Source organism: Chaetodon auriga, chromosome 21, assembly GCF_051107435.1.
Source record: "Chaetodon auriga isolate fChaAug3 chromosome 21, fChaAug3.hap1, whole genome shotgun sequence".
NCBI lineage: Eukaryota > Metazoa > Chordata > Actinopteri > Chaetodontiformes > Chaetodontidae > Chaetodon > Chaetodon auriga.
Window position 1 is genome coordinate 6,368,641 of NC_135094.1, and position 26,805 is coordinate 6,395,445.

The 26,805-nt window shown below is 45.1% G+C and overlaps 1 protein-coding gene across 7 annotated transcripts in view; it reads left to right on the top strand.

Annotated features, from left to right (window-relative positions):
* Positions 1-26,805, top strand: part of asap1b (ArfGAP with SH3 domain, ankyrin repeat and PH domain 1b) — a 52,461-nt gene that overhangs the window by 23,332 nt on the left and 2,324 nt on the right. Inside the window, exons 4-27 of one of the 7 annotated variants that reach the window (XM_076761121.1) lie at positions 90-164; positions 645-694; positions 940-1,069; positions 5,448-5,533; positions 7,927-8,002; positions 8,864-8,950; positions 9,620-9,628; positions 9,910-10,010; positions 10,160-10,229; positions 12,201-12,288; positions 12,465-12,513; positions 14,256-14,422; positions 16,841-16,974; positions 17,125-17,216; positions 17,304-17,490; positions 19,249-19,334; positions 20,058-20,173; positions 20,266-20,333; positions 20,899-21,006; positions 22,080-22,308; positions 24,310-24,378; positions 25,012-25,173; positions 26,484-26,562; positions 26,701-26,765. In XM_076761121.1, the coding sequence (XP_076617236.1) occupies positions 90-164; positions 645-694; positions 940-1,069; positions 5,448-5,533; positions 7,927-8,002; positions 8,864-8,950; positions 9,620-9,628; positions 9,910-10,010; positions 10,160-10,229; positions 12,201-12,288; positions 12,465-12,513; positions 14,256-14,422; positions 16,841-16,974; positions 17,125-17,216; positions 17,304-17,490; positions 19,249-19,334; positions 20,058-20,173; positions 20,266-20,333; positions 20,899-21,006; positions 22,080-22,308; positions 24,310-24,378; positions 25,012-25,173; positions 26,484-26,562; positions 26,701-26,765 (2,383 nt within the window). The remainder of the gene's footprint in view (positions 1-89; positions 165-644; positions 695-939; positions 1,070-5,447; positions 5,534-7,926; positions 8,003-8,863; positions 8,951-9,619; positions 9,629-9,909; positions 10,011-10,159; positions 10,230-12,200; positions 12,289-12,464; positions 12,514-14,255; positions 14,423-16,840; positions 16,975-17,124; positions 17,217-17,303; positions 17,491-19,248; positions 19,335-20,057; positions 20,174-20,265; positions 20,334-20,898; positions 21,007-22,079; positions 22,309-24,309; positions 24,379-25,011; positions 25,174-26,483; positions 26,563-26,700; positions 26,766-26,805) is intronic. The other 6 variants (XM_076761125.1, XM_076761123.1, XM_076761122.1 and 3 more) reach the window with 6 other exon arrangements.

Genomic DNA, 26,805 nt, shown 5'->3' on the forward strand with positions numbered 1-26,805 from the left:
ATGGAATATCCTCAGCCTTGTCCTCCAAAAACCTCCTACATTATCACTCCGTGTGCTCTCTCTCCTCCTCCCTGTGTGTCCTCTCACAGCTCCAGAGCCTCAGCCACAATGTGATCTTCACTCTGGACTCGCTGCTGAAGGGCGATTTGAAAGGCGTGAAAGGGGTAAGATTTACTGTAAAACAGTTTCTCTTCCTGAGGTTTTTATTTCTCTCTCTGTCTCTCGACTCTCTTGGGGCCCCCCACGGCCCGGCTCAGCAGCAGGACGGGGAAAATAGAGGCCTCGTCAGCACGTCTCTGTTAATCTCTCAACTTCTGTGCATGTGCATGTTGAGTGTGTAAGCGAGAAGAGACCAGGGAGACGGGGGAGAGTTCTCTGTTCAAGAGATCACACTGTAAATCTTGCAGAAGTAAACACTGCCTTTGTGTTGTGCTTGAGGCGAGTGGCGAGTAACTGGGTCATGAACCCTTGATGTTCGGGGTACGAGGAGGGGTGTGATCGCTCGCTGGCCATCCAGGGCATAAATCGTGAGTGGAGTGAGGCGTTTGCTGGAACTCTGGGAGCGATCCAACTCTGCAAATAACTCCGTCCCCACGGTCACCTCTTAGTAGTTTGCTGATGCTTGTCCTCGTGTGTTTCTGCAGGACATAAAGAAGCCCTTTGACAAAGCATGGAAAGACTACGAGGCCAAGTTGTAAGTGGATAATTAAATTGTGCTGTTGTAATACCGCATATTTGCCCCTTCTTGCTCATTACAGAGTATTGAATAATGGATCAAACACTGTTGATTATGTGCTGCAATATTGCTTGGACCCTCCAGGAGTTTTGTAGAAGATATTGCACACGTTGTAAAACACAAAACTAGATGCATGATGAAAAACAGACGGGGCGAAGAAGAGAAGTGCATCCATTGGGTAATTGTCCTCTCATCTGTGTCAGTACGAAGATCGAGAAGGAGAAGCGAGAGCACGCGAAGCAGCACGGGATGATCCGCACGGAGATCACCGGCGCTGAGATCGCGGAGGAGATGGAGAAGGAGCGGCGTCTCTTCCAGCTCCAGATGTGTGAGGTAGGTTGTAAAAGCCAGGTCCTGTAATGGACAGGCTGCTGATGAAATCCCCTCAACACAACGCTGAGATGTCCAGTTGTCTTAGTGTGAATCTTCTGTGCTGCTGTCTCATTGTAGACCACATTTTTGTAGTGTTTGAGGTGGTCTGGCAACATTTGCACTCTGTCAAACAACAATTCCTCAAATTCCTCCTTTATTTCAATGAGATTAGGGTACAAAAAACTGCAGCATCGTCCTGCAAAGCAGCTAAACTCTGCATAGTAAGTCTTGATGCCCCTTTCACACCCGATCATGATACTATCACCTGTTACCAATGAACCTGTGGAATGTTCCAAGCAGGGGTTTTTGGAGCGTTCCACATCTTTCCCAGTCTTTAGTTGCTCCTCATCCAACTTGTGTGAAACATGTTGCTGCATCAAATTCAGAATAAGCAGATATTTTCAAAAATCAATGAAGCTGATGAGGTGAAACATTAAATATATTGTCTTTGTATTGGTTTCAATTGAGTTATATGTCAAAATGGGTTTGCAGATGATCATATTCTGTTTGTTTTACACAGCGTCCAACCTTTGAATCAGGGCTGCAGATAGTTAACAGTAGAGAGATGACAAGAAATGAGGGGCATCCAATGTTCCCAGCTGGAATTGAACTGGAGAGATTGCAATTTGTGGTCAGCACCTGAAATCCTGAGGCCACCAGGGCACCCGGGTAGACTGTGATGAAAATCTTCATCGTGATAAATTTGTGAAATACTGCCTTTTAATATTATAAATCACAGTGATGTAACGTCTGACAGGCCTTCAGGATAGCCAAACTATCCTTCCAGGATCGCATTTCATCCTCTTATTGGTACCTGTAGCAACGCCAACGCACTGCTATTTTTGGTCTGAACGCCCACTTATTAAAATCCCACAGTATGTAAAGTCTTCTTCTGCAGCTGCATTTTAAACTGGTTTTTAAGCCTGAATTGACTCTTTCTCTCAGATGATTTGAATAATTCATAGAATAACTTTAACACTCACGCAGCTCCACATGCAGGGATGAGAGCAGCCTCAAAAGATACAGCTGTACCTGCATTAATTCATGACGAAGGAATGTATGGCAGCGGTCTGCTTCAGAGCTGGACTGAAGCAGACTGCTGCGATGATCGTATTTAGAAAAAAGTAACAGCAAACAAGTCTGAACTCGTGCTAAAGACTCAAAGTGTTTGTCTTTACTTTAAGTGTTTTCAGATGTTCCTCTGGTTCTGTAAACTTGTTTCTTTTAAGCACGTCGTGACACAGTTTGAATTCTTTGCTATTAATCCTCAAAGGCTGACTTATAGAAATCTGACAGCTAGAATTAAGTGTAAAACAAATGTGAGCTCTTTATGTGCCCAAGAGAATCAGAACAAACTGTTAGAGCTCACTCTGCTTTGCCAAAAAAGGTCTCTAGTGGTGGGCGGCGACGCCTACGCCTTGTTCACTGTTTTATCCTGTTAGGATTTTTAACTCAAATTACGTAATAGACCGATGGCCGATGCGCTGCTGTTGGTCGTGTGAATTATTCACTACGAAACTCGCTGCAGTCCTTTTGTGTCCCGCCGTGCTGATCTGCCCTCCTCTCACAGTGACTCACAGGTGTTTCCTTGCCCACATTTTCCACCTGTGTTCAGCCTCCTTATTCTGTTACAGACCAGGCGTGGCATAATTAGCTCACATATAATGTTTTCTAGATAGTGCTAAAACAAGAGGAACAGGTGAGAGTACAGCAGATGGAAACCATATTACAGCCATGCTAGCTGCCCTTTGAGGCTTACGTGCTTTGACCTAAGCTTAAGCATTAAACATTAAGCTGCCTTCAGATGGTAAGAAATTTGCTATTCTCCTTTGACATTGTCAAAATCAAATCATCTTTAGCAATAAAATTAAAAGAAGTTTGAAGCTGAACTCAAAACAGTTTCATCTCCTGATGATTTCAGAGGACTCAACAGTCGCTTCATGTCCGTTTTTGCAGCCGCCTCCAGTTGATGCAGGATGCCAGAAAACGAGTTGTAGCTCCCACGTTGTATTAGCACTGGCTTCCTCTTTCATTGGCTGCCCCGAGTCCAGATTTGATTATACGTTTCTAATCATCCGCAGAGTTTTACATGTTGGTCTTCTGACTTTCAGCATGATGCTGATTTGTTGTGTCCTTGCAGGACTGCAGGAGTCCTCTGAGCGGTGTCTGCTGGCTGTTTCAGGGTAAAAGCTTCAAACAAAAGGCCGTTGTGGTTTTGGCCAGTTGTTAGTGAACCAGCCTCGCTGTAAATAATAGCTGGATGACTCTGTGGTTTGAAGAAATTGCCTAAAAAGTATTAAAGGGCTCTATTCTGAGAACATAATTGACTTGTTTCTGTACATATACGATGTGATAGTTCCAGGGCAAGTGAAGTTCAGCGTCCAGGCCAAAAATAATGAGTTTTGAAAGCCAGCTATGTGAAAAGCTGCTGATGTATTCATAGAGTCGCTGCCATTGATCCTCAGAGCTGTCAAACCACTTCAGAGAGGGGTTTGTTGGATCACTCAGGAGTTTAAATCTTAGTCATTATACCTTTAGTACTGTGCCATATGATGATATACATGGAGACAAGATAAATTTGTCATCTGTCAGAGACTTTGCCGCTCCGTATACCGTGCTAGCTATCCCTTTATTATCTTATTACCTTTACTATCTTAATATTATCTTCTCATCTGCTTATATTTGGCCGTTGTAGTCGTCAATAAACAGGAGTACTTTATGGCAACACTGAATTTTTTTGCATCAATGTGACAAATAACCTTGATTTGTCAGATATTTGCTCAGTTTGATTTGTCAAAACGTTCCTGTGTGGTTGTTTTATCCGGAAGTTTAGTTTGACAAACTGTTTAAATTACAGGTACAGTCATATAAGACATCACCCTGATAAGCCACCTGGAGCTTGAGGGTAGACAGACAGTACGTGGATAGTATTTTAAATATATGTTTAGTAACACCTTGTGCAGATTTGAACAAGTGAATGCATCACACAGAAACATTTACAACCAACAAAACACCGAAGACTAACCAAAGACTGTTCACATCACAGTGTAAAAATGACATACGCCGCCGCAGAGGAGTCGCTCATGTCTATTACACATTGAATATCTGCTGTTTACGTGAAGCATTTGTTGAATTGTACCTCGTTTTTTGTTATGTAATTGAATTAATTTCAAGATACAAGTCTATAAGATTTTGCTAAATCAAAAGTCATCATGGCTGTGTGTGTGTGTGTGTGTGTGTGTGTGTGTGTGTGTGTGTGTGTGGAACATTCGCTGCAGTCAGTGGTACAATCTGTTCATCCCACTTAACCTCATTTCTCTCCGTGTGCATGCACTCTCTCGCTCTCACGCTCCCTCTCGCTCCATGTTACTCAATCACCAGATTACAGGATGCTCTCACTCCCTCGCCCTTTTCATCCTACGCCGTCAGTGAAGGAGTGTGGAAAGGCAGCGCTCAGCAGGCCGCATTATGTTCTGCTCAGACGCGGCAGCAGCGCGAGCGATGCTGCTCATTCACACAAAAGAGCCTGAACACGCACATGCGGCAGCGCTCTCCAAAACACCGAACCCACACAGGGCTCACACAAAATGTGGATAATCTCCCATCCAGCGGGGCACTGTCAGGCAGACAAAGGGACAACACATGCATGCATACACACATGCATGCACATACACGTGCACTCATGCGTACGCTAACATACATGCATCCACGCACGTGATGGAAGGAGCAAATTGAAACTGCGTGTTGGCGTCAGAGGCTTCAGACAGCTTTTGTGTCATAGATTAAATTTTGCCGTGGAGCTGAAAGTGGTCTTTAGCCGCGACTTCTTCTAAATCTCTGTGGATTGGCATGCAGCGGGATTAGCTCAGATTATCTCTTATTCGTTTGTTTGGTGGGAAGCGCTGTCTGAAGACGTTTGTTTTGAATCCTCAGACAGAGCACACAGTCCACAGAGCGCTGCCTCTGGAGGCTCTTCTCTCCTTTTTGTGATGCTAATGTAAAATATTTCACATCTTCCTTTTGAAACTTTATTTAGATCAAGGCAGAGGCATGGTATTCCCTTGTATTAGAAGTGTGTTTGTCAGTCTGGTCCCCGCTCCCACAGTGTCAAGGCAAGGTCTTGGCTTATACATCAAAGCCATCAGAAAGCATATGTGTGCTCAGATGCAATTTTCATGAAGTAAAATGTTCATACTCATAAATGTCTATGGCAAAGCACAAGTCTTTATTCTCTGTGTAGCAGCTCTGCCACATTATTCCTCATTAAACCAAAAAATCCTTTAAACACACCCTGAATTTCAACTCCTGGCTGAACCCGGCTCCTCTCCTTGCTTTGCAGTACCTGATCAAAGTAAATGAGATCAAGACCAAGAAAGGAGTGGACCTCCTCCAGAACCTGATTAAGTATTACCACGCACAGTGCAAGTAAGTACCACCTTAATCTCCCTGAACCCGAATGTGTGAAGCTCCCCTGTTGTGTTCATCACACCCACTGAGAAATGTATTTCAAAACAGGGCAGAGAAAAAGGTCGCGTCTCTTTCCCTCTTTTCAGCCCTTGATTTCAGTTTTCTATCTCCAGTGTGATTCAGGGATCTTGAGGGTGCACACAGTCGTATATATAGCTCTCATAAATATGCGCAGGTCATCATACAGATATGTTCTGACAGTTGGGGGGTTTGGTGGATAAATAAGTGGGCGCTCTGCGTGCCAGAACCGCAGCTTCACAACGGCCAGTGACAGAATGACAAATTTTCTCTCAGCGTTGCTAGGACCTGTCATAACACCGGGACAAAACAATATACTTCCCTGTTAATCTGTTCAACCTGGGCCTTGATGGATAGAAAAGCTGCAGCGCTGATAGATTAGAAGCATAAACACGATCGACGGAGAGCTGAGGGAAGTGTGGGACTGCTCGAAGCCAGAAAGAAGAAAACAATTTCCTTTTTAACGTCTGAGCCACTTCATTCAACAAATTAAGGGCAGCAATTTGTCAGCCACATCATTTTATTCACCCAGGGAAACATGGACTCTCCCAAGAACGACGCTGATCAGGGCAAGATGCCTGCAGCTTTTCAAAAAGTAGCAGAAATCATCTCAGATGCTGTCCTTTGAGGCCAAACGTAAACACAGATTGTAGTCCTTTGGAAATTCCTGCAGCTGTCGCAGCAATCTGCATCACAATTATAGAGCAATTAAGGCATCACTGTGCTTCGGCTGAAGCTCGATCATCTGAAAGCATCTGAAATCCCTCCCCCCAACAATTTTCTGACAGACAATAATTTTTTTTTTTTCAGCTTTCCAAAACAATTGGCGTGGTGAACAAAAGTGAGGAAGTGGGCAGAGTTTGAAGTTCTCTGGTTTTTCACTCTTTAATCAACGGCTTCCATCAGTCTATTCATGTGCAAACGAGTGCAGCACACTGAATGCCTCTGAGGAGAGACCAAATCCAGAAGTATGCAGCCTTATCCTGATATTTAAACAAAAAGCACGTCTGGCCTCTCTCTGTGATGGCAGGCTTATCACCCCACATTTGGGTTTGGTGTTAAAAACTTCTGACTCGGTTGGGCGAGCTGTTCATGTGGAGCACACCCCTCTCTGTATGACCTCAGTGTGCTTCAGGCGTCGAATACTCCCTCCTCCAAAATCCCTCTGATGTCTGCATTGGGCCGTGCTGTGTCTGAAAATTTTTGTAACTGCCTGAAACGACTAATCCAAAAGTGTGCAGTGTTACCCTCATCATAACAGCCAGAGTGTGACCATTCGAAGCAGCTTTGAACTCTTTTGCCTTCAGATGTTCAGCGGTCATATGACCTTGGTTGCGTCAGGCTCGCTGAACCCTTCAGCTGCTGCTGGAGTCATCCTTCGCCGTGCAGTGTCGGTGACTAAAAACAACTCGGTGTGTCGCTTGTCATTTTATTCAGAAACTTACAGACGCACTACCCCACCAGCCTGTGCACAAGCTAAATCAAAAGTGAGTCACAGCCTCCTCACTCGTGTAATCAAATTGCCGTATGTGAATCGACACGGCAGGTATGCGAGCTGACAGGTCAACCAGAATGTTGCCATGCAGTTTGCAGCCACAGCTGCAGGGACTTCCAGGGGAAAAGTCTGGGCAGAGGTGGTGACTGAAGTGTTATGATGAACAATAGTCATAATGGTTGTCAAATACCAGAATTTCCCATTAAATAATAAGTAACTCTGAATAGGTTTAGAAGTTTATGGCTCAGCTGAATGATCAAGAAGTCAACCGAGGCGAATCTTTTCTATACCTGCTGCATAAACACTTAAACTCCACATTCTGACTTTCTGCAAAGCCATCAGCACTTGACATGTAGAGCGGGATGGAGTGGGAGGAGAGATGTGGGATCCTCGATGCACAGATTGAAAGAAAACAAGCGGCGGAGACATGTGACAGAGAAAGTGATGAACAGGGGAAGGGAGAGACGTGTTCCAAGACGAGCAGAGCGGTGAGCAGGGGGGTGGACAGAGGGAGATCATTAGTGGTGATTTGCTGCTGCAGCGCTGCATCGAGGCGCGTGCGGCCGACAGATCTGTAACGATTCCTGGACGTCCTAAGCACCTCTGCTAATGTGCTGGGGACGCGTCCAGCTACGAATTCTGTGCCAAGAGCGCCAGATCGAACCGAGCTGTACATTAAAGATAAACCGCACCAGCCTCCTCTCCCTGTGTGACCTTTGTAGTGGAACACCTGACATTTGCAAAGCGGTAATTCCCATTCATGAAACGACTTGTCTCTCCTATTTGTTCCAGTGCATGTTAATGACAGTGAGACTCACACGTGCCTTTTGCTCCGCAGTTTCTTCCAAGATGGCTTGAAGACGGCGGATAAGCTGAAGCAGTACATCGAGAAGCTGGCAGCTGATCTCTACAATGTAAATACTCACGTCTTCCTCTGCTTTTACTTTGCAGAGAATCAAAGAGACTTTGGCAGATCTGTGTTTATTTTTTTTCTTTCTGAATTAAATTAATTAAGATGATCTAAAAAAAAAAAAAAAACACGTCTCAAGGACCACTTGGTATTTCTTCGCGAATCTCAAGCATTCTGATGCAGTTAAAGCTCTGGAAAAAGCTACTGAGTGGACCTTGAGTTGAGATTTTTACAACTGAAATGACTGTTTTTAAGGTGAAGATGGAAGAAGGGATTAAACAAACGCGTCATGTTAACATGCGAGTCAGGGGAAAGTGTCCCATTTTGCTCAGACTGGCACATTTAGCTCCATCACAAGCAAACTTCTTAAACAGACGAGCCTTCGCTGACTGCTCACCACCATTCCTTATTTGTGGTACTGCTGTGCTTTCTCCTGAAGCAGCAGTTTTATCAGAACATAATGCTCCTGCAGCTATTGTGTGAGCGAGGGTAGCACATCTGCAGAAACTGTCATGATTCAGAATCTCCTGGAAACCAGTAAACCTCAAATATCCAGAGATGGTAACAAGGGGAAAGTAGAGGTCCTCAGGCTGAGTGATTGGACCTGATGAATTTAATTCAGCAGAGCAACATGATGATTTTCAGGCAGTGACATGCCGATATGAGTAATATTTTTAATGATAATAATAATCTAAGAAAATATCTTCCCAGAGGAACAATGAGCAGAGAAAAAGTACACTTTCAAGAAAGAAAGTAATGGGAAGTTTGCAAACTGTTCACGTCAGTCTGGGTATTTACATGAGGCATTTTTATTAGTGCAATAAATGGCTCCCTGTAAACACACACACACATTTGTTCTCCTCAGATCAAACAAACTCAGGATGAGGAGAAGAAGCAGCTGACTGCCCTGCGGGATCTGATCAAGTCCTCCCTCCAGCTGGACCAGAAGGAGGTAGGCAGGTCACGCCCGGACACACCAGGCCAGATTTTAAACAAGTAGCAGGTGAAATTCTTAAGCAGGCCAAATCAAACTCAGCCATGTAGAGCTAAACGCAGCAGAGGCAGACCTGATTCACTCACACCAGCCCTGTTGCTCCAGGTGCTGCACAGATACGTTGTGGATTTTTACCACGCACCTCCTCTCACTCTGGCCACTACCAGGTTTGGAGCTTGTCTCCTGCAGCACAGAGCGAGTGCCCAGTGCTGTACCATGCTGGTAGCCAGTGTGTGGTAGGCTTTGCTGGTGACCAGTGTTGTGCCTCACTGGCTGCTCAGTGGAGAGCCACTCACTGCCCGACTTAACACCCCATCACACACACACACACACGCTAGCCAACTTTAAAACACAGCCTGCTGTAGCTGCACCTTTGTGTTCACACATTCACACTCTGCTGCTGTTCTGCATGACACAATCCACTCGGCCTTTCACATGATTTACACGTTCTGTAGCTTCTCGTGTTGATAGCACCCACGGTAAGAATTTACATTTAGAGAACAAGCACAGGAGACTGTGGTTTGGGTCAGCACACTCTTTCACACCCACCGCCTGCACCTGAGCTGGATCTTTCACACCTCTCCCCTCTATCTCCCCCCTTCTGCCCACTGCTTGTCTGGAATCAAGTCTAGAAGAGTAAGTGCTGGTGCATGATGAGCATGCTGACATCTATCTGTCTATTCTGCTTGACAGTAAAGTGGTTTGGCCCTTCAGAGGCGTTGCAGAGCATGCCTTGTGGATTTTAGTTTGCCTGTTAGCACTCTCACTTTGGTTTCGAGAAGAGACCCTGTACTTTGATCGGCGTGTTTGTGTCCTTGTTGCACGTCTTTCAGCAGCATCTCTCTACATCCCGCGTGTTAAACGTTGGTGTTTTGTGTTTTTGCGTGTGTGCGCATGTATCGTGTGGGTTTGCGCAGGACTCGCAGAGCAAGCAGGGTGGCTACAGCATGCACCAGCTGCAGGGAAACAAGGAGTTTGGCAGTGAGAAGAAAGGCTACCTGCTGAAGAAGAGTGATGGGTAAGCTGCTAACACAGCCATTAGTTCAAAACGCTGCAGAGCACCGTTCATGTTGCATTAAAATTTTAAAAGTGCACACACAGAGCGGAGACAACTCCTTTGCTAATGTGCCCCCCACCCCACCCCACCCCACCCCACCTCCTTCACAGGCTCAGGAAGGTGTGGCAGAGGAGGCAGTGCTCAGTGAAGGGGGGCATGCTCACCATCTCTCATGCCACGGTGAGTTCAAGACAAATGCACACACACACACACACACACACACACAGATACACACACTCCCTGACCCCCATGAGTGGCTGTGCGGATCAAAGGGAGAACATCATGCAGGGAGGTTGTGTTGGGCTTTCTCAATCTGGAGGCTGGCAGAGTGGAACTGACATAGATGGGTTGTCATGGCAACCCTGTCCCCCACCCCCAGCCCCCCCACCCCTCGCCCCTCCCCCCACAGCCTGCTGCGCCTCGGTGACTCATCTCAGAGCTCAGAGTGTGAGTGTTACTGTATGTGCAGGCGCGGCTGTGGCGTCGTCTCTGCTCATGTGCAGCTGCAGTAGCTGCTGTGCAGTGTGATGACATCTGAACGCTGAACTCAAAAATCTGATTAACGCTGTCTGAACAAAGAGCTGCTGGACGGAGGAGCTTAGCACGATCAGGAAGTTCAGCTAATAGTGACAGAGCGAATGCAGGTGTCTCATCAGGAACAGATTGGCAGTGTTTACCTGCTTTAAGATGATCAAACTGTATCATGTAAAGAACTGTTAAATTACGTTTTTGCCCACAAACTAACAAGTTAACCCCTTATAAAGGGAAGGTCATGTGATTGATGCAATGGAAAATGTAAATAACGTTCAAACCATATGGTTGTGGATCAGAAAGCAAACAGAAGCTAAGTTTGTGATAGCTGACTGTAGCTAACAAATCAGGCTAATATGAATAAATGAACCCCAACAATAAATAGAAGAGACTGCACATGTGGCTAAATGACAGTCTACATCATTTAGCTACATTAAGTAGAACAGGACAACTTTAAGAAGATTATATGTCACGCACCGTAACGTTTTGGTTTGTAGACCTGAGGAAGGACAGCGCAGGATCTTTTCATCGTTATTTGTCCTGTATGTCAAACTCAAAAATATCTTGAAACTTACACTATAATCTTCAGTAAATTGTATGTACAGAGGCCCCGTTTGTTTTTCTAACCTCATAGATTAGAAGGTATCTGCATTCACAGCCGAGGAGTTTGAGTTACAGATGGAAAATCTGCATTTTGGCTGTTTCCCGTTTACATCTTATGGTACATAAACAAGCTTGAATTTAGTCTTCAGACACACGAGCGACATGGCTCCTGCTGTCTAGTGATAGTCCATACATCCAGTCAGTTTCATCAGTCCTTTCATTTCAGACAAGCTTCCAGTTTCTGTACCATCTGATGTTTGATCGCGGGCTGCTACTTAAAGCTAACGGTCTCTCATTTATTCATGTAAATGTAAATGTGAATGTAGTCTGGTGAAGCGGGCACTCAGGAGGCAGGGAGGACGCACTCTGCGGGTGCGTAATGACGCATGTATCTGTGAGTCTCCGCTCACGTTTGCTGTTTTTGTAGTTTTTCAGTGTGATGATATGACTTGAACCTTTCACACAGCTGTACCTCAAACATCATTTCTGTCTGCTACATGTAGCTCAGGGGAAGTGCTTGTCTCAGACGTGATATGAAAGGTTTCCCTTTGTTCTGCTCACATGAGATAAAGGGGATAAATCTTGAACATATCGGTCTATTCTGGTCTGCTGAGTGGTAGTTATATGAGAGCTCCTCTCTGTCTGGAGGTGGTTTACCACCGCTCTAACTTCTCTATTTTCTTCCCTGTGGCAGCTGAACTCTAGGTGACTCTAGTTGACATGGCGTGCTGCCAGCAGGCCAGCCGAGCTCCAAGGCTCATCACAGCCTGTTAGCATTTCATTAGCACGTGCCCTGGCCCCTCCTCTGCCCAGGCACTGGCAGGAGACAATGCTCAGCGCTCATGTGCCAACTGGGCCCATTATTACAGTACGCAGCCCAGCCAGCACAGTCCAGTTTCTACAGTGGAGCCCCGAGTTCATCCCGTATATGTGTTGCAGAATTCTCTCCCTTTCTTGAGGTTGACTGTGTATTTCATGTCTGATCATTGTCACCCTCAATCTGTTCTGTGATTACAGTCCAACAGGCAGCCGGTCAAACTCAACCTGCTTACCTGCCAGGTCAAGCCCAGTCCTGAGGACAGGAAGTGCTTCGATCTCATTTCTCGTAAGTTTTACACGCTCGTGCTGCACATTTAGCTGCATGCAAGAACAGCTTTGTTATATCCATGTTGGTATGACAGGTGATGTATTTGAATAGTTAACTGTGTGCTCTGTGTTGCCTCCAGCAGTATAAAATGCAAGATAAGACATTTGCTCACTCATGCTTCTGTACATTTACAGATAACCGGACATATCATTTCCAGGCTGAAGATGAACAAGAGTTTGTCATGTGAGTAAAAAGTACACTGAAAAGAGCGTTCATCATTATTTCTAAAGGTTTAGAGTTTACCTGTCCCACTGTAAGATAACACACCTTTTCCTCAATCCAGAGAATGAGTTAGATATTTGTGTGTGACCTAATGTTTTTTATTAATGGCGACTTGGTGTCTACAGGAGGTGTTCTGCTTTGTGAAGAGCAGAGAGACTGTTGAGAGTGGGTGGCAGTGAGGGTAGCTGTGGGATTTGTGGTCTGCAGCAATTCAGGTCACTGTAACCTCATTCGGTTGTTTCCTATATGCAGTCAAACACATGCATGTCGGTGGGCAGGCCCACACGCTCAGGCATAAAGTACTAGGGAAGGAGCAAACCAAATGTTGTGTTATATTATCCCACACCACAGTTTCTGTAGACCTTCGGTAGTTGTGTTAAGCTTTCAGCTCAGCCGTTTCACACATGTGCACATATTCGGTTTGGTTTTACAGCCAAGTAAAGATTTTTATAGCATCTGCAAATGAAAAGTTAAATCTATGCAGGAGGTAAGAACTAAATTATTATCTGACTTGTTTGAAGGTCAGAGTTAAATATTTTGCGTTTTTCTTAAATAAAATGTGAATTAAGGACCGTGCTAATTAAAATATCAAGCTAATATTGGCATTTCATTTCATCAGAGCTGGATAATGTTTGTTTCCAGTGTTTGTTCTGTCTTTATTGACCTACAGTCACAAAATAAAGCCCTCTGGTGCAGCTCGATGCACTGAAACACTCAGAAACACAGCGAATTATACCAAAACAAAACTGAATCTTCTTGAGCTGCGTCGACTAAAACGCTCCTGAAACGCGCTTTGATTTGTGGCACTTTTGTTCTGCGTTTTCATGTTCTCACTCTGATGCCTCTCTGTTGTTGTGCCTCTTGGTTCAGCGCTGCATGAACGCTCAGTATCTCCTTGTACATGTAGTCTGTTGGGATCCAGCTTGCTGCTCCTCACTGCCGCTTCTGTCACGCACTTCCACCTGCAGCATTAGCAGCAGCAGCAGCAGCAGCAGCAGCGTCGTCTTCATGGGATTTTCCATTAAATATTTAGTATTCCATAGGGCTGCTGCTTGTTGCAGTCACGCTTCCCCTCAATTAGGCCAGGAGCGTACTGTATTATAATCCATAATATAAGTAAACACAAAAACACTTCAGCTCGGCATCTGTGCACCTACGCATCTGTGGATTAAAATAGCCTCTTTTTTCACACATACGGATAAACAGGCAACCTCACACATCGGTCTGTGCCCACTGCCTGTCTGGCCTCTGCCTTTGCAGACAGGGTTGAGTGACAATGGCAGAGGAAGTGCTGACGTCAGGCACATAAAGCCCCATGTGTGTTGGTGTGTGTGTTTGTGTGAGAGTGTGTGTGTGTGTGTGTGTGTGAGGGCCAGCTCACTGGGTAGAGCACAGCAGCAGATTGTGCTGTGTAGTGAACTGCAGGAGGCCATGTTTGAAAGGCAGCTACAGTGTTTCCTGTCTGCATGATTCTTAAGAGCAACAGTGTTGTGTGTATGTGTGTGTGTGCGTGTCTGTGTGTGCGTGTCTGTGTGTGCGTGTGTGCAGTTTAAGTTTATAACAGTATATTAATGCATCGTATGTGTGTAATGAACGATGCATCTGTCTCTGGAACAGTTATACAGACAGTATGAGCGATGAGGTCTTCGTCATAAAACGTCTTATTATTTCTTACTCCAGTAATGATGTGTTTCCTTGTGCAGTTGGATCTCGGTGCTGACCAATAGTAAGGAGGAGGCGTTGAACATGGCGTTTCGTGGCGAGCAGAGCAGCGGCGGTGAGGATGGTTTAGAGGACCTGACTAAAGCCATCATAGAAGACGTGCTGCGCATGCCCGGCAATGAAGTGTGCTGCGACTGCGGGGCTTCAGGTGTGTACTGCTGCTGTTTGTCTGTCCACAGAGGCTCCACATATATGTGTGTGTGTGTGTGTGTGTGTGTGTGTGTGTGTGTGTGTGTATATAGAGACACATTCATACATGGATTCTCTTCCTGCTTTGTGCTTCGTCAACTCTCACCTTGTTACTGGAAAAGAAAAACATCTTCACTTCAGCATTTCCTGATATAACTGTGGGCAAATACTTCACTTTGCAATGTCACAGCAGCCCTGAACTCAGTGTCCTTCAGTTCGATGGTAACTGAACAAGCTACACTGCAAATCCCCCAGCAGCCTTCAAGGAACAACTGCGTGTGTGAGCGAGTGTGTGTGCGCGCGCCAGCGTTGTTAGTATTCAGGACACAACCTGATCCTGATCCTCCCCCGCATTAGGAAGCAAAGACTCAGCACTCAGGAGTGGCATAGACATTCAGGCCCTCTGACACTTCACACACACATATATACACGCAGAGACACACACACTCTGTCAACACAAACACACACACACACACACACACACACACACACAGCAGCTCACCGACCCACCGACCGACCGAGGGGAGGACTTAATGCTCTGAGGGGGAAAAAACATTTCTACGCTTTGAGAAACAACATCATTACATCACGTCGTTACATAAGTCCCACGCGCTCGGTCGACCCCCTGCAGTCTGCAGAGAGGGGACGTAATTTGTCACGTCTGTATGTCTTGTTGCTGCGTTGGCTCGTGTACATGCTTTCAGTTGTAACTCATGTTCCAGATGTGGGTTTAAGCTGTTTCCTGTTTGATTCCTGATGTTTTTGTCTTTCTCCCATCACAATAGATTTCCGACATTGCTCCGACAGGGTTTCCTTTCCTCAGCGCATAAAAATAACTTCACGGTTGAAAGGTCATTGTGATGACTTTCAAAGGTCACCTCTTTGTTCCCTGTGCTCTGAGAAGAAAGAGGACAGCTCCATCTCATTTCATATTCTCCCAGGATCCCCCACTATGAGACACGGCTTTGCAGCTTTAGCATTAAGCAGCTATAGAGGTCACTGTGCGTCAACTCATCATGCTTAACGTGCACTCTGTGACCTATCACCAGCACGCGTTTGCTCATTGTGAAAATGTGTGTGTGTGTGTGTGTGTGTGTGTGTGTGTGTGCGCGCACGCGCCTGTCTCTCTGTGTATGACTCATTGGTGTTTGGGATGCTTCTGCCCGGCGTTCACTCATCAGATCCAGACAGAACGTGTGCATCGTCCCTTCTTAAATAAAATAAATAAGCAGCATCCTCCTTCCTCACAGCCGAGCTGTACGTTAAAACCTCCCAGATTGCATCAGAACATCAGGCGGTGATGGCGGTCAGTCTCTGCGGTTTACAGGGCGCTGTGTGAAGTCGTCACACGGCTCTGCTCCATCTCAGCATACTCATGCTGCTGGCTTGGCAGCAGGTTATGCAACGGGCTCTATCTCCCTCCTGCAGTATGATGTGACTGTAGTCACTGCTTGTGCCTGCGACAGTCCTCTAGTGGTCTGAAATGTCTGTTGTTCATTTGTAGATAAAATCAATACATTCAGTCAATAAATGAGCTTTGGTTTAAGCGTCCACTTGGCTTAAAAACAAGGTTCACGTGTAAAAACGCTCGCAGTCTCACAGCTGAAATCATGTTTTTATCAGGTGAAATCATTGTAAAAGTGCCTCCAGAGAGGCCATAGATCCGTCCTGGTGGCATAAATGAAAATCTGTTGTGTGTGATTCGTGCATGCTGCTTATATCCACTGAGGAAAAACAGCTACAACTTCATGAAGTGTTACATCCTGTGAAGATTGCCACAGTGCACTTATAAAGGAGCTTTATATCAAAAAATGTGCCGTAAACTATCTTTAAACATAGGTGTCAGTGGTTTTGGTGTTAGTGCCTCACAAGATTAATAGCGTCTGTCAAGGCTCACCATTTTTCTCTTGGTTCTACAATCATACAGGAATAAATCAAATGTAGGGACGCTGAGGAACCAATTTCTCCACCGACAGCAGCCTTCAGGACCAGAATACAGCGCAGCTGCACAAAACATATTTTCAGTGAAGAGCAGGACTGACGCTGTGAAAGATCTCCTGCTTTTTAAACAGAATTTCAGGGCTTTTTTTTGCCTTTTTTGATAGCTGATTGTATTCATGACTGCATGACATCTAAGTAAAATGGAAGGAATGAGTTGACTTTTACTGATATTTGCATGTTTTCTGGCATTACTGTACTTTTAATTTAGGGTTTTCAGTGTTACCTGGTGCAGCATAAATCAAAGAGAGGAGTTTTACTGGACCTGCACCATCTATCCTGTGACTCATGATCACACCAGCAACCACAGACTCTAGATTATAGAGAAAAAACTGAGTAAACATTAACACACATTTTCTCATATTATCTGTGTTTCTAGATCCTAAGTGGCTGTCCACCAATCTGGGGATCCTGACCTGCATCGAGTGCTCTGGCATCCACCGAGAGATGGGGGTCCACATCTCCCGCATCCAGTCCATGGAGCTCGACAAGCTAGGAACCTCAGAACTCTTGGTGAGTCAGAGAAACGGTGCCACATGCCGGTGAATAAATAGTGTTTTTGAGGCAGCTATTTTCATCTCCGGTGAAATATTAGAAATGATGAAAGAGCAGAGAGGGCAGCAGCAGGTGCATGATGCTGACTTTTTCTTCTTTCTCCTCCAGCTGGCCAAGAATGTAGGGAACAGTAGTTTCAATGAGATCATGGAGGGAAACCTTTCTTCCCCTTCACCAAAGCCCACTCCATCCAGTGACATGTGAGTACTCTCAGAGTCGAAGGCCGCCTGAAAACTAGATTCATCTAATGTCCAAACAGCTGACTGGATTCCTCTTCTCCTGCACAGGACGGTGAGGAAGGAGTTCATCAACGCTAAATATGTGGACCACAAGTACGCGAGGAAGACTTGCACATCTGCGGCAGCTAAAATGATCGAGCTGTTTGAGGCGGTTCAGTCCAGGGATCTGCTGGCCCTCATCCAGGTCTACGCAGAGGGGGTGGAGCTAATGGAGCCGCTCCCAGAGGTGGGGCCGGTGAGTCCATACTGCACATGCACATGCTTAAACGGTCAGATTCAAGTCATGCACGGTGAGTTTTTACAGCTTTGTCACTGAAAAACAGCTGCTGCTATGAGAGCAGCGACAGCGAACCAAAACAGTAAAGTTGCGTCCAGGCTGTCAACAATGAGCTGAATTACCTCACTTAATACCTCCGGCAGACAAGTAGAAGAGTAAATTCTCTGCAGGTTCATCATCTGTTGTCCTTTGATACGTTGTTATTGTAAAAATATGAATCACAGTTGCTTTAAAAATAAATCAGAAGCAACAGTTTTCGTTGGATGTTTCCCAGTGGAAACTGTCTGTGGATTATTGTCATGCTGCAGTATATTTCTATCACACACCATGATCTCATTTATTATAAATCCTACAAATATCCCCCTCAGAGCTCTGCACAGTCCACTGCAGTGGTTCATCCTCATGTGAGGTTTCCGCCTGCAAGTCCAAGGAAATAGTCTTGCAGTTGCAGGGAGAATTAGAAGTATTCAAAAAATGAGCAGCATGACTTAAAGCCCTTCCCTGCTCATTGTCTTGCATCTCTCTCATGCCTCCTATAAAAATGACAGTAATTATTTATATTCTGACAACAGGGGTGTGTCGTAACAAAGATGTAAATTAAATAACTTTTATTACAGAATATAAAAAAATAATAAAAGGGAAAAAACAGACAACAAAGGATCCATTGATATGTTAAATCCATAAAGTATGGCTGTGACTATCATACATAAGAAACCCATTATGACCATAACTTTAACTTTAAAGCTAATTTCTCCCATTATGTTTACTTCGTTAACTACATCTGTACATTCCTCTATTGTGGGGGAGTCAGGAGGCACAACGCTGACACGTTTCTACCAGTTGGCGAGTTATTTGGCGGGTGGAAATGGGTGTAACAGTCTGAGTCATGTGGATGTCTCCACCAGCAGGTGGCGATGTCCAGCAGCCTCCATCACAGCGAAGGCCAGGGGCCGCGTCCCATTTTGAGTTCGCGTTCACGCAGATGACGACATCTGCGGCGGCGTAACTCACGTCTCTGCTTTTTGTTCTGCGCTTTTCTCTTTGTTTCCTCTGCCGTTTGCGCCGCTGCTTTAGGCACAGATGAATGCTAAATAACAAGCGGTAGATGCTGAAGATACTGTACGGTAAACAACATGGCTGATCGGACTTAATCTGACATAAATGGGTCAGCGCAGACACGGTGGTTCTCTAATGAAAAATTAAGTGTGCACCGCAGCAGAGGAATAAAAGAGGATATCAGCTGGTGACAGAGGGAGCTGCTGCTGCTGTGTGCGCTCTGAAGTCTGACTCACAGATATCTAATCTGCTGTTGTCAGTACATCTGAATGGCTGCAGACAGCACAGTGACATCCCCTCCTCCCAAACCCAGGCAGCACGACAGGGATGCAGCCCTCACTCTACCCTATAGACGCCAAGATGACGCCGAATGTACAGCACATATATTCCACCATATATTTCATCTTTTATCTCCATCCTTAAAGAAATAACATCCAGATCTCGCTTTAAATCACAGACAGATGAAATTACTACAAGACTGGACAAAAAATGGACAAATCCCGGCTTCGTGCCCGCTGAAATCTTATTTTTAGGAGCCATTTTGTTTACTGCAGCTTGTTTAAATGCTGAAAGAGACACAGAGAGGGAGAGAATACAGAATGGATGCTGCCCAAGATTGTCTCACGCCGTGTCTTTGCTGTGTTTGATGGCCCCCTGCAGGAAGCCGGAGAGACAGCACTGCACTACTCTGTACGGACTGCTGACCAGACCTCGCTGCACTTAGTGGACTTCCTCGTGCAGAACAGGTACATTTTAAAGAGTCATTCTCATCCAGAATGGTGGGGAAGTCTGTGGATCGGCTTCGGCTTGTCACACGGGTTAAACAGCTGTGAATATTTCTTAAAGCACATCGGCGGTTTAGGGAAAAATGATGTAGTAAACAGCAGTTTTGTGGAAACACTCAGCATCAGATTTGATCTGTCTGCTGAGAGTCTTCCTCGTCCTGCGCTTCAGTCTGTAGTAAAGCAGCGGAAGTGCGGAGGAAAGCTCAGCGCTGCTCAGCTCACATTCCCACAAGGCAAACAGAAATGGGTCAAGCACTTTTCTTCCCTGCCTTAATTTATTCCTCTCTTTTCAATTGTTTACCCACCACTGCTCCAACTGCACACAGCCTCCACAGAAACAAGTGGGGCCGTCTCTTTAATTAATAGCTGCGCTCATACTGTGTCATGCTTTAGCCCTCGCCATTTAAAATATTTCTCTTGCCTTTTCTGGGAGCTCCAAGAGATCTAAAAGGGGATGATTTACCTGCTAGATCCACATTTTGCTGATCTCACTGCAGACTATTAAGGGAAAACACATCTCTGGATTTTAAAAAAAATGCCTTTCCATACTCGTTTTTCTCTCATGTGAAGTCAAAAATCCTGGGTAATAACACATTAACCTGAAGCTGCAGGACTGTGGAGAACACCCTCGGGCTTGTGACCTGTGTGCTGACGGTGTGTGTGTGTTTGTGTGTTTTCTCCCAGCGGTAACCTGGATAAGCAGACGGAGTGGGGGAACACTGCCCTGCATTACTGCTGCATGTACGAGAAGCCCGAGTGCCTCAAGTTACTCCTGAGGGGCAAGCCGGCGACTGATATCGGTGAGTCACATGTCGAGGCTCATCCTCTCGTCGAAGTCATCTGTGCGCACGTCTCACGCTCTAACTGTTGATTATCCCTCCGCTCCCTTCAGCCAATCAGAATGGAGAGACGGCGCTGGATGTTGCCAGGCGACTGAGGAACACTCAGTGTGAGGAGGCAGTAAGTGCTGGACCGCCCACCTGGTGCTTTCTGGACATCACAGTGGATTTTAACAGTCCAAAAAAATGACTAAATCCTAAAACATACGTACATCTAAAGGGACAAATTGAAGAGAAGGTTGTGGAGCATAGGTTGTGGTTGATTAAACATGTGTTGACCAGTTATTGGACAGATTAGTCAGAACACTAGATGGCAGTCAAAGGTCTGTCTCCGGCCTCAGGCGGACCGCGACAACAGAGTGGAAATAATTGTTGATGTATGTTGATTATTAACGCTAAAGTGAGCCTGCAGACAAAAAAAGCCTTTTTAAATGCAGTGTAAAATCTCTAATACATAAATGTATCATCAAATTAAAATTTCCCCTTCTCCCTCCTTTATGGTTCACTCTGTCTTGTTTATGGAGTTTTGTATCTAATTATATTTGCAGCTAATTTTCATGTAACGTCTTCATCCTGTTGCTGTTTTCCATTTGATTTTATAGTACTGGAAAGGGATCGTAGCTGTTTTCCATGTGTGTAACTGGTGCATGCGTTTGTGTGTCTGTGTGTTTGTGTGTGTGTGTCAGCTTGTGCAGGCTGCAGAGGGGAAGTTCAACCCTCACATCCACGTGGAGTACGAGTGGAGCCTCAGACTGGAGGAGATGGACGAGAGCGACGACGACCTCGACGATAAGGTTCGCACAGAGTCGGGTTTTTGACACACCCCAGTCAGTGCTGCTGACACTTATAATGAAAAACTGCTCATGAGTCAGTCTGATGTTCAGATGTGACCAAGCAGTGTTCATGTGGAGATTCTGTAACTTCTGAGGGCGTTACAGTCTGCACAGTGTACGACGCCCTTTGTCCTCAGACCCTTGATTCGGGTGAAGAAAAACTCCTCCATGTCACACCGACAGAGCACACCAACAAAATCATCATAAATACAGATTACAGTGATAAAATAGCTAACACATGTAGGTTATAAAATATACGTGGATCCACAAGGAGCATCATCAGGTGTCACCAAATGAGACCTGAGCCTCCTCTCCGCCATAGAGACCTGGAAGGAGGACAAGGCCCTCAACACCGTGGAGGCAGCACAGCATTCACACAGACAGGAGAGGCCCACCAATTCCTTCTGCCTCCAGCAGCCTCAATGCACCGCAGTGCAAAGCAGCCTGGAAAATGGTGCATTAGGTAGTAAATGAGGCAAGTGGAGGGAAGATGGGTTCACTAGAAAGTAAACACTTGCTAGTCTGGACATGTAGGTTTTTTTATGATATTTTAATGGCTGTAATGGAATACACAGCAGGCCCCAACTGCATGTTTAAAAACTCAGTGAAATGCTGTGAAAACAATGGTTTTATTTAATCTAGACGTCTTAAAAACTTCCGCTTTTCACACAAATTTTTTAACCTAGAAATCTTCTGGCCTGCATTTCACCAGATCTGTGCCTGCTGGGTTTTTAACACACAACACGTCACACACAGTGCAAGAGCATCCAAGAGTGGATTTTCAACCATCTGATGGAACAATTTGACATTTTGGAAACAGTTTTATTCGCTCTTGTGCTGAGAGTTAGATGAGAAGATTGATGCCACTCTCATTAGGACAGCCAGCAGCTGGCTAGCTTAGCTTAGCATGAAGACGGGAAAAAGGGGGAAACAGCTAAGTGGATGAGACCAAGTGTGTTTCCTAAAATATTCTTCTGCCTAATGAAAGTGCAATGTCTTATTCCCGGTCTGATGTCGGCTCTGTCTCCCTCCAGCCCAGTCCCATCAAGAAGGACCGCTCCCCGAGGCCTCAGAGCTTCTGCCACTCCTCCAGCCTGTCCCCCCACGACAAGCTCTCCCTGCCAGGCTTCATCAGCCAAAGGGACAAACAGCAGCGTCTGTCCTACAGCGCCTTCACCAACCAGATGTACAGCGCCTCCACCGACCTCACCTCCTCCCCCGTGGCCGACGGCCCGCCGCTGCCACCTAGGAACCAGGGCAAAGGTCAGACCTGCCTGCTCCGAGCGCTTTTGAGCCTGCATCCATTTTCGGACAGCATCCACAGTTTTAATCACCTCTAACTTATAACCAATGACAGTCAGTAAATTCAGGAGATTATGTTCTGCTCGTACCTCTTTTGCAAATGTCAGGCTGTAATGCAAATGATCTGAAGGTTTTCTGTGTGCTGTGCTGTGTCTGATTACTGCAGAGGGAAGATAGTCTTTGAAACTGTACTTTATTCTGTCTGTTAATGTTTGATTGTACTCAGGACAGGATTAGGTGCAGAGGAATGCTCCGTAATCACTTTTCTGGAAAGTTTCTTCTTTGCGCTGTCAGTCAGTCCACACACACACACACACACACACACACACACACACTCATTAATACACCCTGCAGTGGAATGTAACTTGTCAACAGATCAGAGGGCGGGATGCAGGTGTCATTAGGACTGCTTACACAGTAAACCCTCAGGAAAACATGGCTGCAGGAGAGGGCACGGCGGCGATGGTTAGTCAGGCGTGTGAGAGGGAAGCTGGATACAGGCTTCATCATAAGCCTCGACACAACATACACACGGTATACTGTGGGCGTGCTGTCTCTGCAGTATTAGAATTAAAAATAACACTCCTCCCTCTGTGGAGGGGTGTTAAGCACTAACACTCACAGCTTTAGTACATGGCTGAAAACATTGCAAAAAGCTTACAATGCAAAACATCCATCTCAACAAGTCATTTTAATCCATTTTTGAGCATTTCAATCTTATTTTTCTAAAACAAGAGGTGTGAAATTTCACGTTTCCAGTGCTAATTAACACATTTCAGTCGACCCTGCTGCTGCACCTGTCAAGCTCTCCGTTCTCACACATGTGGCTTCTCATTTCTGGCTGACAACTGTTGATTTTGTCAGAGGCACATGAGAACCCTGTAATACTGAAAATGCAAAAAATCTGAGTCGCTGAAGCTGCATGTCTCGAGTCAGCATCCTCATCGTTTGAGAATATTGCAGCAAAGAGCTTGTTAGTCCTCATATTATGCTACAGTATATGATGAATATATAATATGCAATAAATATTAGAAATGAAATTGAAATGCTAACATGTCAGTGCTAACTGTAGGAAAACATACGTAGCTGAACAACACAAGGACAAACCCGTGTGTTTGGCAAATGTGAAGTTTGCTGGAATACCAAAAGAAGCAGCGGGGTAGAACCATCAGTGTTAGCCTAAACTCTGAAATAACGCACACACAGTGGATGTGCAGCTCCTGAACGGGCCTTATTTTTTAAATCACGCAGAACGCGGTTACTGCTGCAGGTAGTGAGGAAGCTAGATGAACAGGCTAACGTTAGCAGCTGGCGTTTGAGTCAGTAAACACACTGTTTAATAAGTTCTGCTGTTGTATTTTTAACTTTGGAAAGGCTAAAAAGGAAAAAAAAAAACACCACCCAGCTGTACGCTGCTTCAGTATGTGGAGAAATGCAAAATTGTGACAGCTGGTATCTTGGAGACGGGTTCAGCCAACATTCAATTAGCCATTTTCCAGAAACTAAGGAAAACAGGAACTCCTGAGTTTAGGGACTTAAAAAAGTTCTAACTGGCAACTACTTGTGAATGATCTCTGGAGCTTTTATTTCCTCCTCAAATAATTAAGATAGCACTGGAAACAAGTGAATATTTTGAAGTTTGATTTATGCAAAAATAAGATTAAAAGCCCCAGTGAGAGGCTAAATGACATACATACATATAGAATAACATGCTAGCTCCTCAGAGGCTCCAGATTAGCAGCGCAGCGCTCTCTCAGTGGGTGCTGAAGAGCTTCCGCGCCATTTTTCCTCTTATTTTTTTTTTTTCTTTGTCTTTGCTTGCCACTGATAAGATTTCATCTTGTTATTTTACAATGTGTGGGAGCAGCTCTTTTTTTTGAGACTGACATACTGTAGATTCTCTCCCACACTCCTCATCTCGCTCTCTTTTCTTTCTCTTTTTTTGTTTCTCTATTCTTTCAGCTCCACACTTGGCATTCCTTGGCTCTCATTCGCACTACGCCACACTGGCTGGCACTCGACCATACATCAGTGAATATCCTGTTTTTATGTTCTCCCCCCTTACTCGGCTGTGTGCCCCTTATACAGTTATCCCTCAGTTGTTTCTTCCCTTACAGCTCAGATTCACAGGGTGGTGGTGCGTTTGTTTAAGTGAACAATGGGACCGTGTGGGCAAGCAGGTTAAATATTTCTTGCCTGCATGAATTTTTTATCTTGCTGGAATCATGTCCCGCCATCCTTGAGCTGTAACCTTTAACCACAGCTGATTCCTCTCTGGCTGAGCTCTCTATTAGCTGCTTTCGCCCTACTTTTCTCTATGTTAGCGACCAGTGAGTCCTTTGTAGTCCCAGTAGACACAAACAAGGCATATTCCTGAACACATTCACTGAGTAGACACGTCATCCCAAATCGTGATGTCCCGTCCAGACGTTTCTGTGCTATATTTGTTCAGACAGTATCCTGTTTTACTTGATGTATCTCCTCGTTTGTCCTGCGAAGATGTTTCCCTGAGAGCAGAAACACACCCTTCCCACATCTCAGCTCCTCCTCTCCTCTCCATGCTACGTCATCCTCTCCTCTACCTTCTCGGGGTTTTGGGGGTAACAGAATGACTTTTTTTTTCGGGCCTCATCACCTCATGTGTTTTATGTATCGCTCCTCCAGCTCCTCCCCCATCTGGCCCTCCCTCTACACTCACACCAGGAGGCAGCTCCACCCTGTCCAAGAAGAGGCCTCCGCCCCCACCTCCTGGACACAAACGCACCCTGTCTGACCCACCCAGCCCGCTCTCTCACAGTCCACACAGTAAAGGGGGCTTAACTGGGGGTGAGACGCAAAGCACACGAGTTAACTGCAGGCCTGGTTTCACCCAGCCGTGACTCCAGTCTGAGGCTTGAATATCATGATTGTCCAAAATTGCAGGGTTGTTTTAATAGTCCCGCACGAAAATAGAAAAACCTGTTAGGAGATTTTGAAAACATAATCTCAACTCAAGGTCCACTTACAAACTTTTTCCTCTGAGAGATGCAGTTTAGAGGTCCAGACGAAGCGTGTAAGAGGACCTTGAGTTGAGGCTAATTGATCAGATGCTCTGAAGGTCAAGAATTAATTTTCATGTTCAGATGTTTAGAGATGTCGAAGGGGTTTGAGGGGTTTTAATTCAGAGCTGTTCAGACCAGTGGATGCCTTTTTACGTCTCTGTGTGCAGTTTGAAGATAAACTAAAGAACTTTTGGCATTTTTGCTTCGAAACATCAAAATCTTTTCTGTCGATCAGCTAACTGGTCGTCAGTTGTTGGTGTGAGTGCAGCTCCTCTCATACTGTATACAGTCAAACTTTATCTAGAGATGGACGGCTGTTTTAACTAAACAACTATTAAAACATCTTTAAAATAAGCTTTAAACATTTTTCATGTTTTACGACTTCACACAGTCTGACATCTCAGTCTGTGGTCATGTGAGGGTTAAATATACTGTGCATTGATGTCATAGCACTGTGTCAGTTATGTTTTGGTTTAATTTCCTCATCATCAAATTTATATGTTAATGATCACAGTCAGAAACCGATAATTACGGCACTTTAAACAGGTCGTGAATGCACCATCGGGAAGGCTGCATTTTGCGAAACTATTCATCCAACACAGATTCATAAATTAAGATCAGCGTACTTTCAGACTGCACCAGGAGACATCCATGAGTTTGTTTCAGTTAGTGAGAAAAACTCTCAGAAATTAAGGCATTAATCTGTTTAACTGTGGTTGATCTACTCCGAAAAGAATAGTTATCTTGTAAGCAGCACAAAAGCAGACACACCTCAGTCATCCTCTGTGTACAATGGAGATATTTTTACTGTTATTCCACTTTTATCGTTTGTCCTCTGTGGTGTTTTGTGCATTCTGTCACACACACACAGTAACACCCAGCCGCTAATTAAAAGCTGACACTTGATTGCACAACCTCAGTTTCCAAACAACGCGGGCTCATGGAAAGCTCAGCCAGATGACGCCTCCCTCATTGTTTTTTTAACCATCACAGCATGTTAATTTACTTCCACATTTATATCAAATTAATCCCTGGGTTGGCGCTCTGTTGTGGTGTCGAATAATCTGTTTGTCGTCATCAATGTCAATATTTTAGGAAGCGACTCCACCCCTCCTCCTGTCAGCAAGATGTCTCCGGTTTCTAACAAGTTTGAAGGAATTCCTCAGCAGCAAAGGTACCAAAACAAGGAAACTGGAGCGAGATTTGAAGCTTGAATTGGCTTCAAATGGACTGCTTCACTCATGATCCTAAGATACATTCCAGCTCTTAGATTCTGTTTTTCTCTTAACCTCATGTGAAAATCTTTTCTCAGCACTACTTCAAGCAACACGAAGTCCACACTTGGTCCAAGGGTTCTTCCCAAACTACCTCAGAAAGGTAAAGTCTGCCCAGTTTTCATTTGCATGTTAGGTTGAAT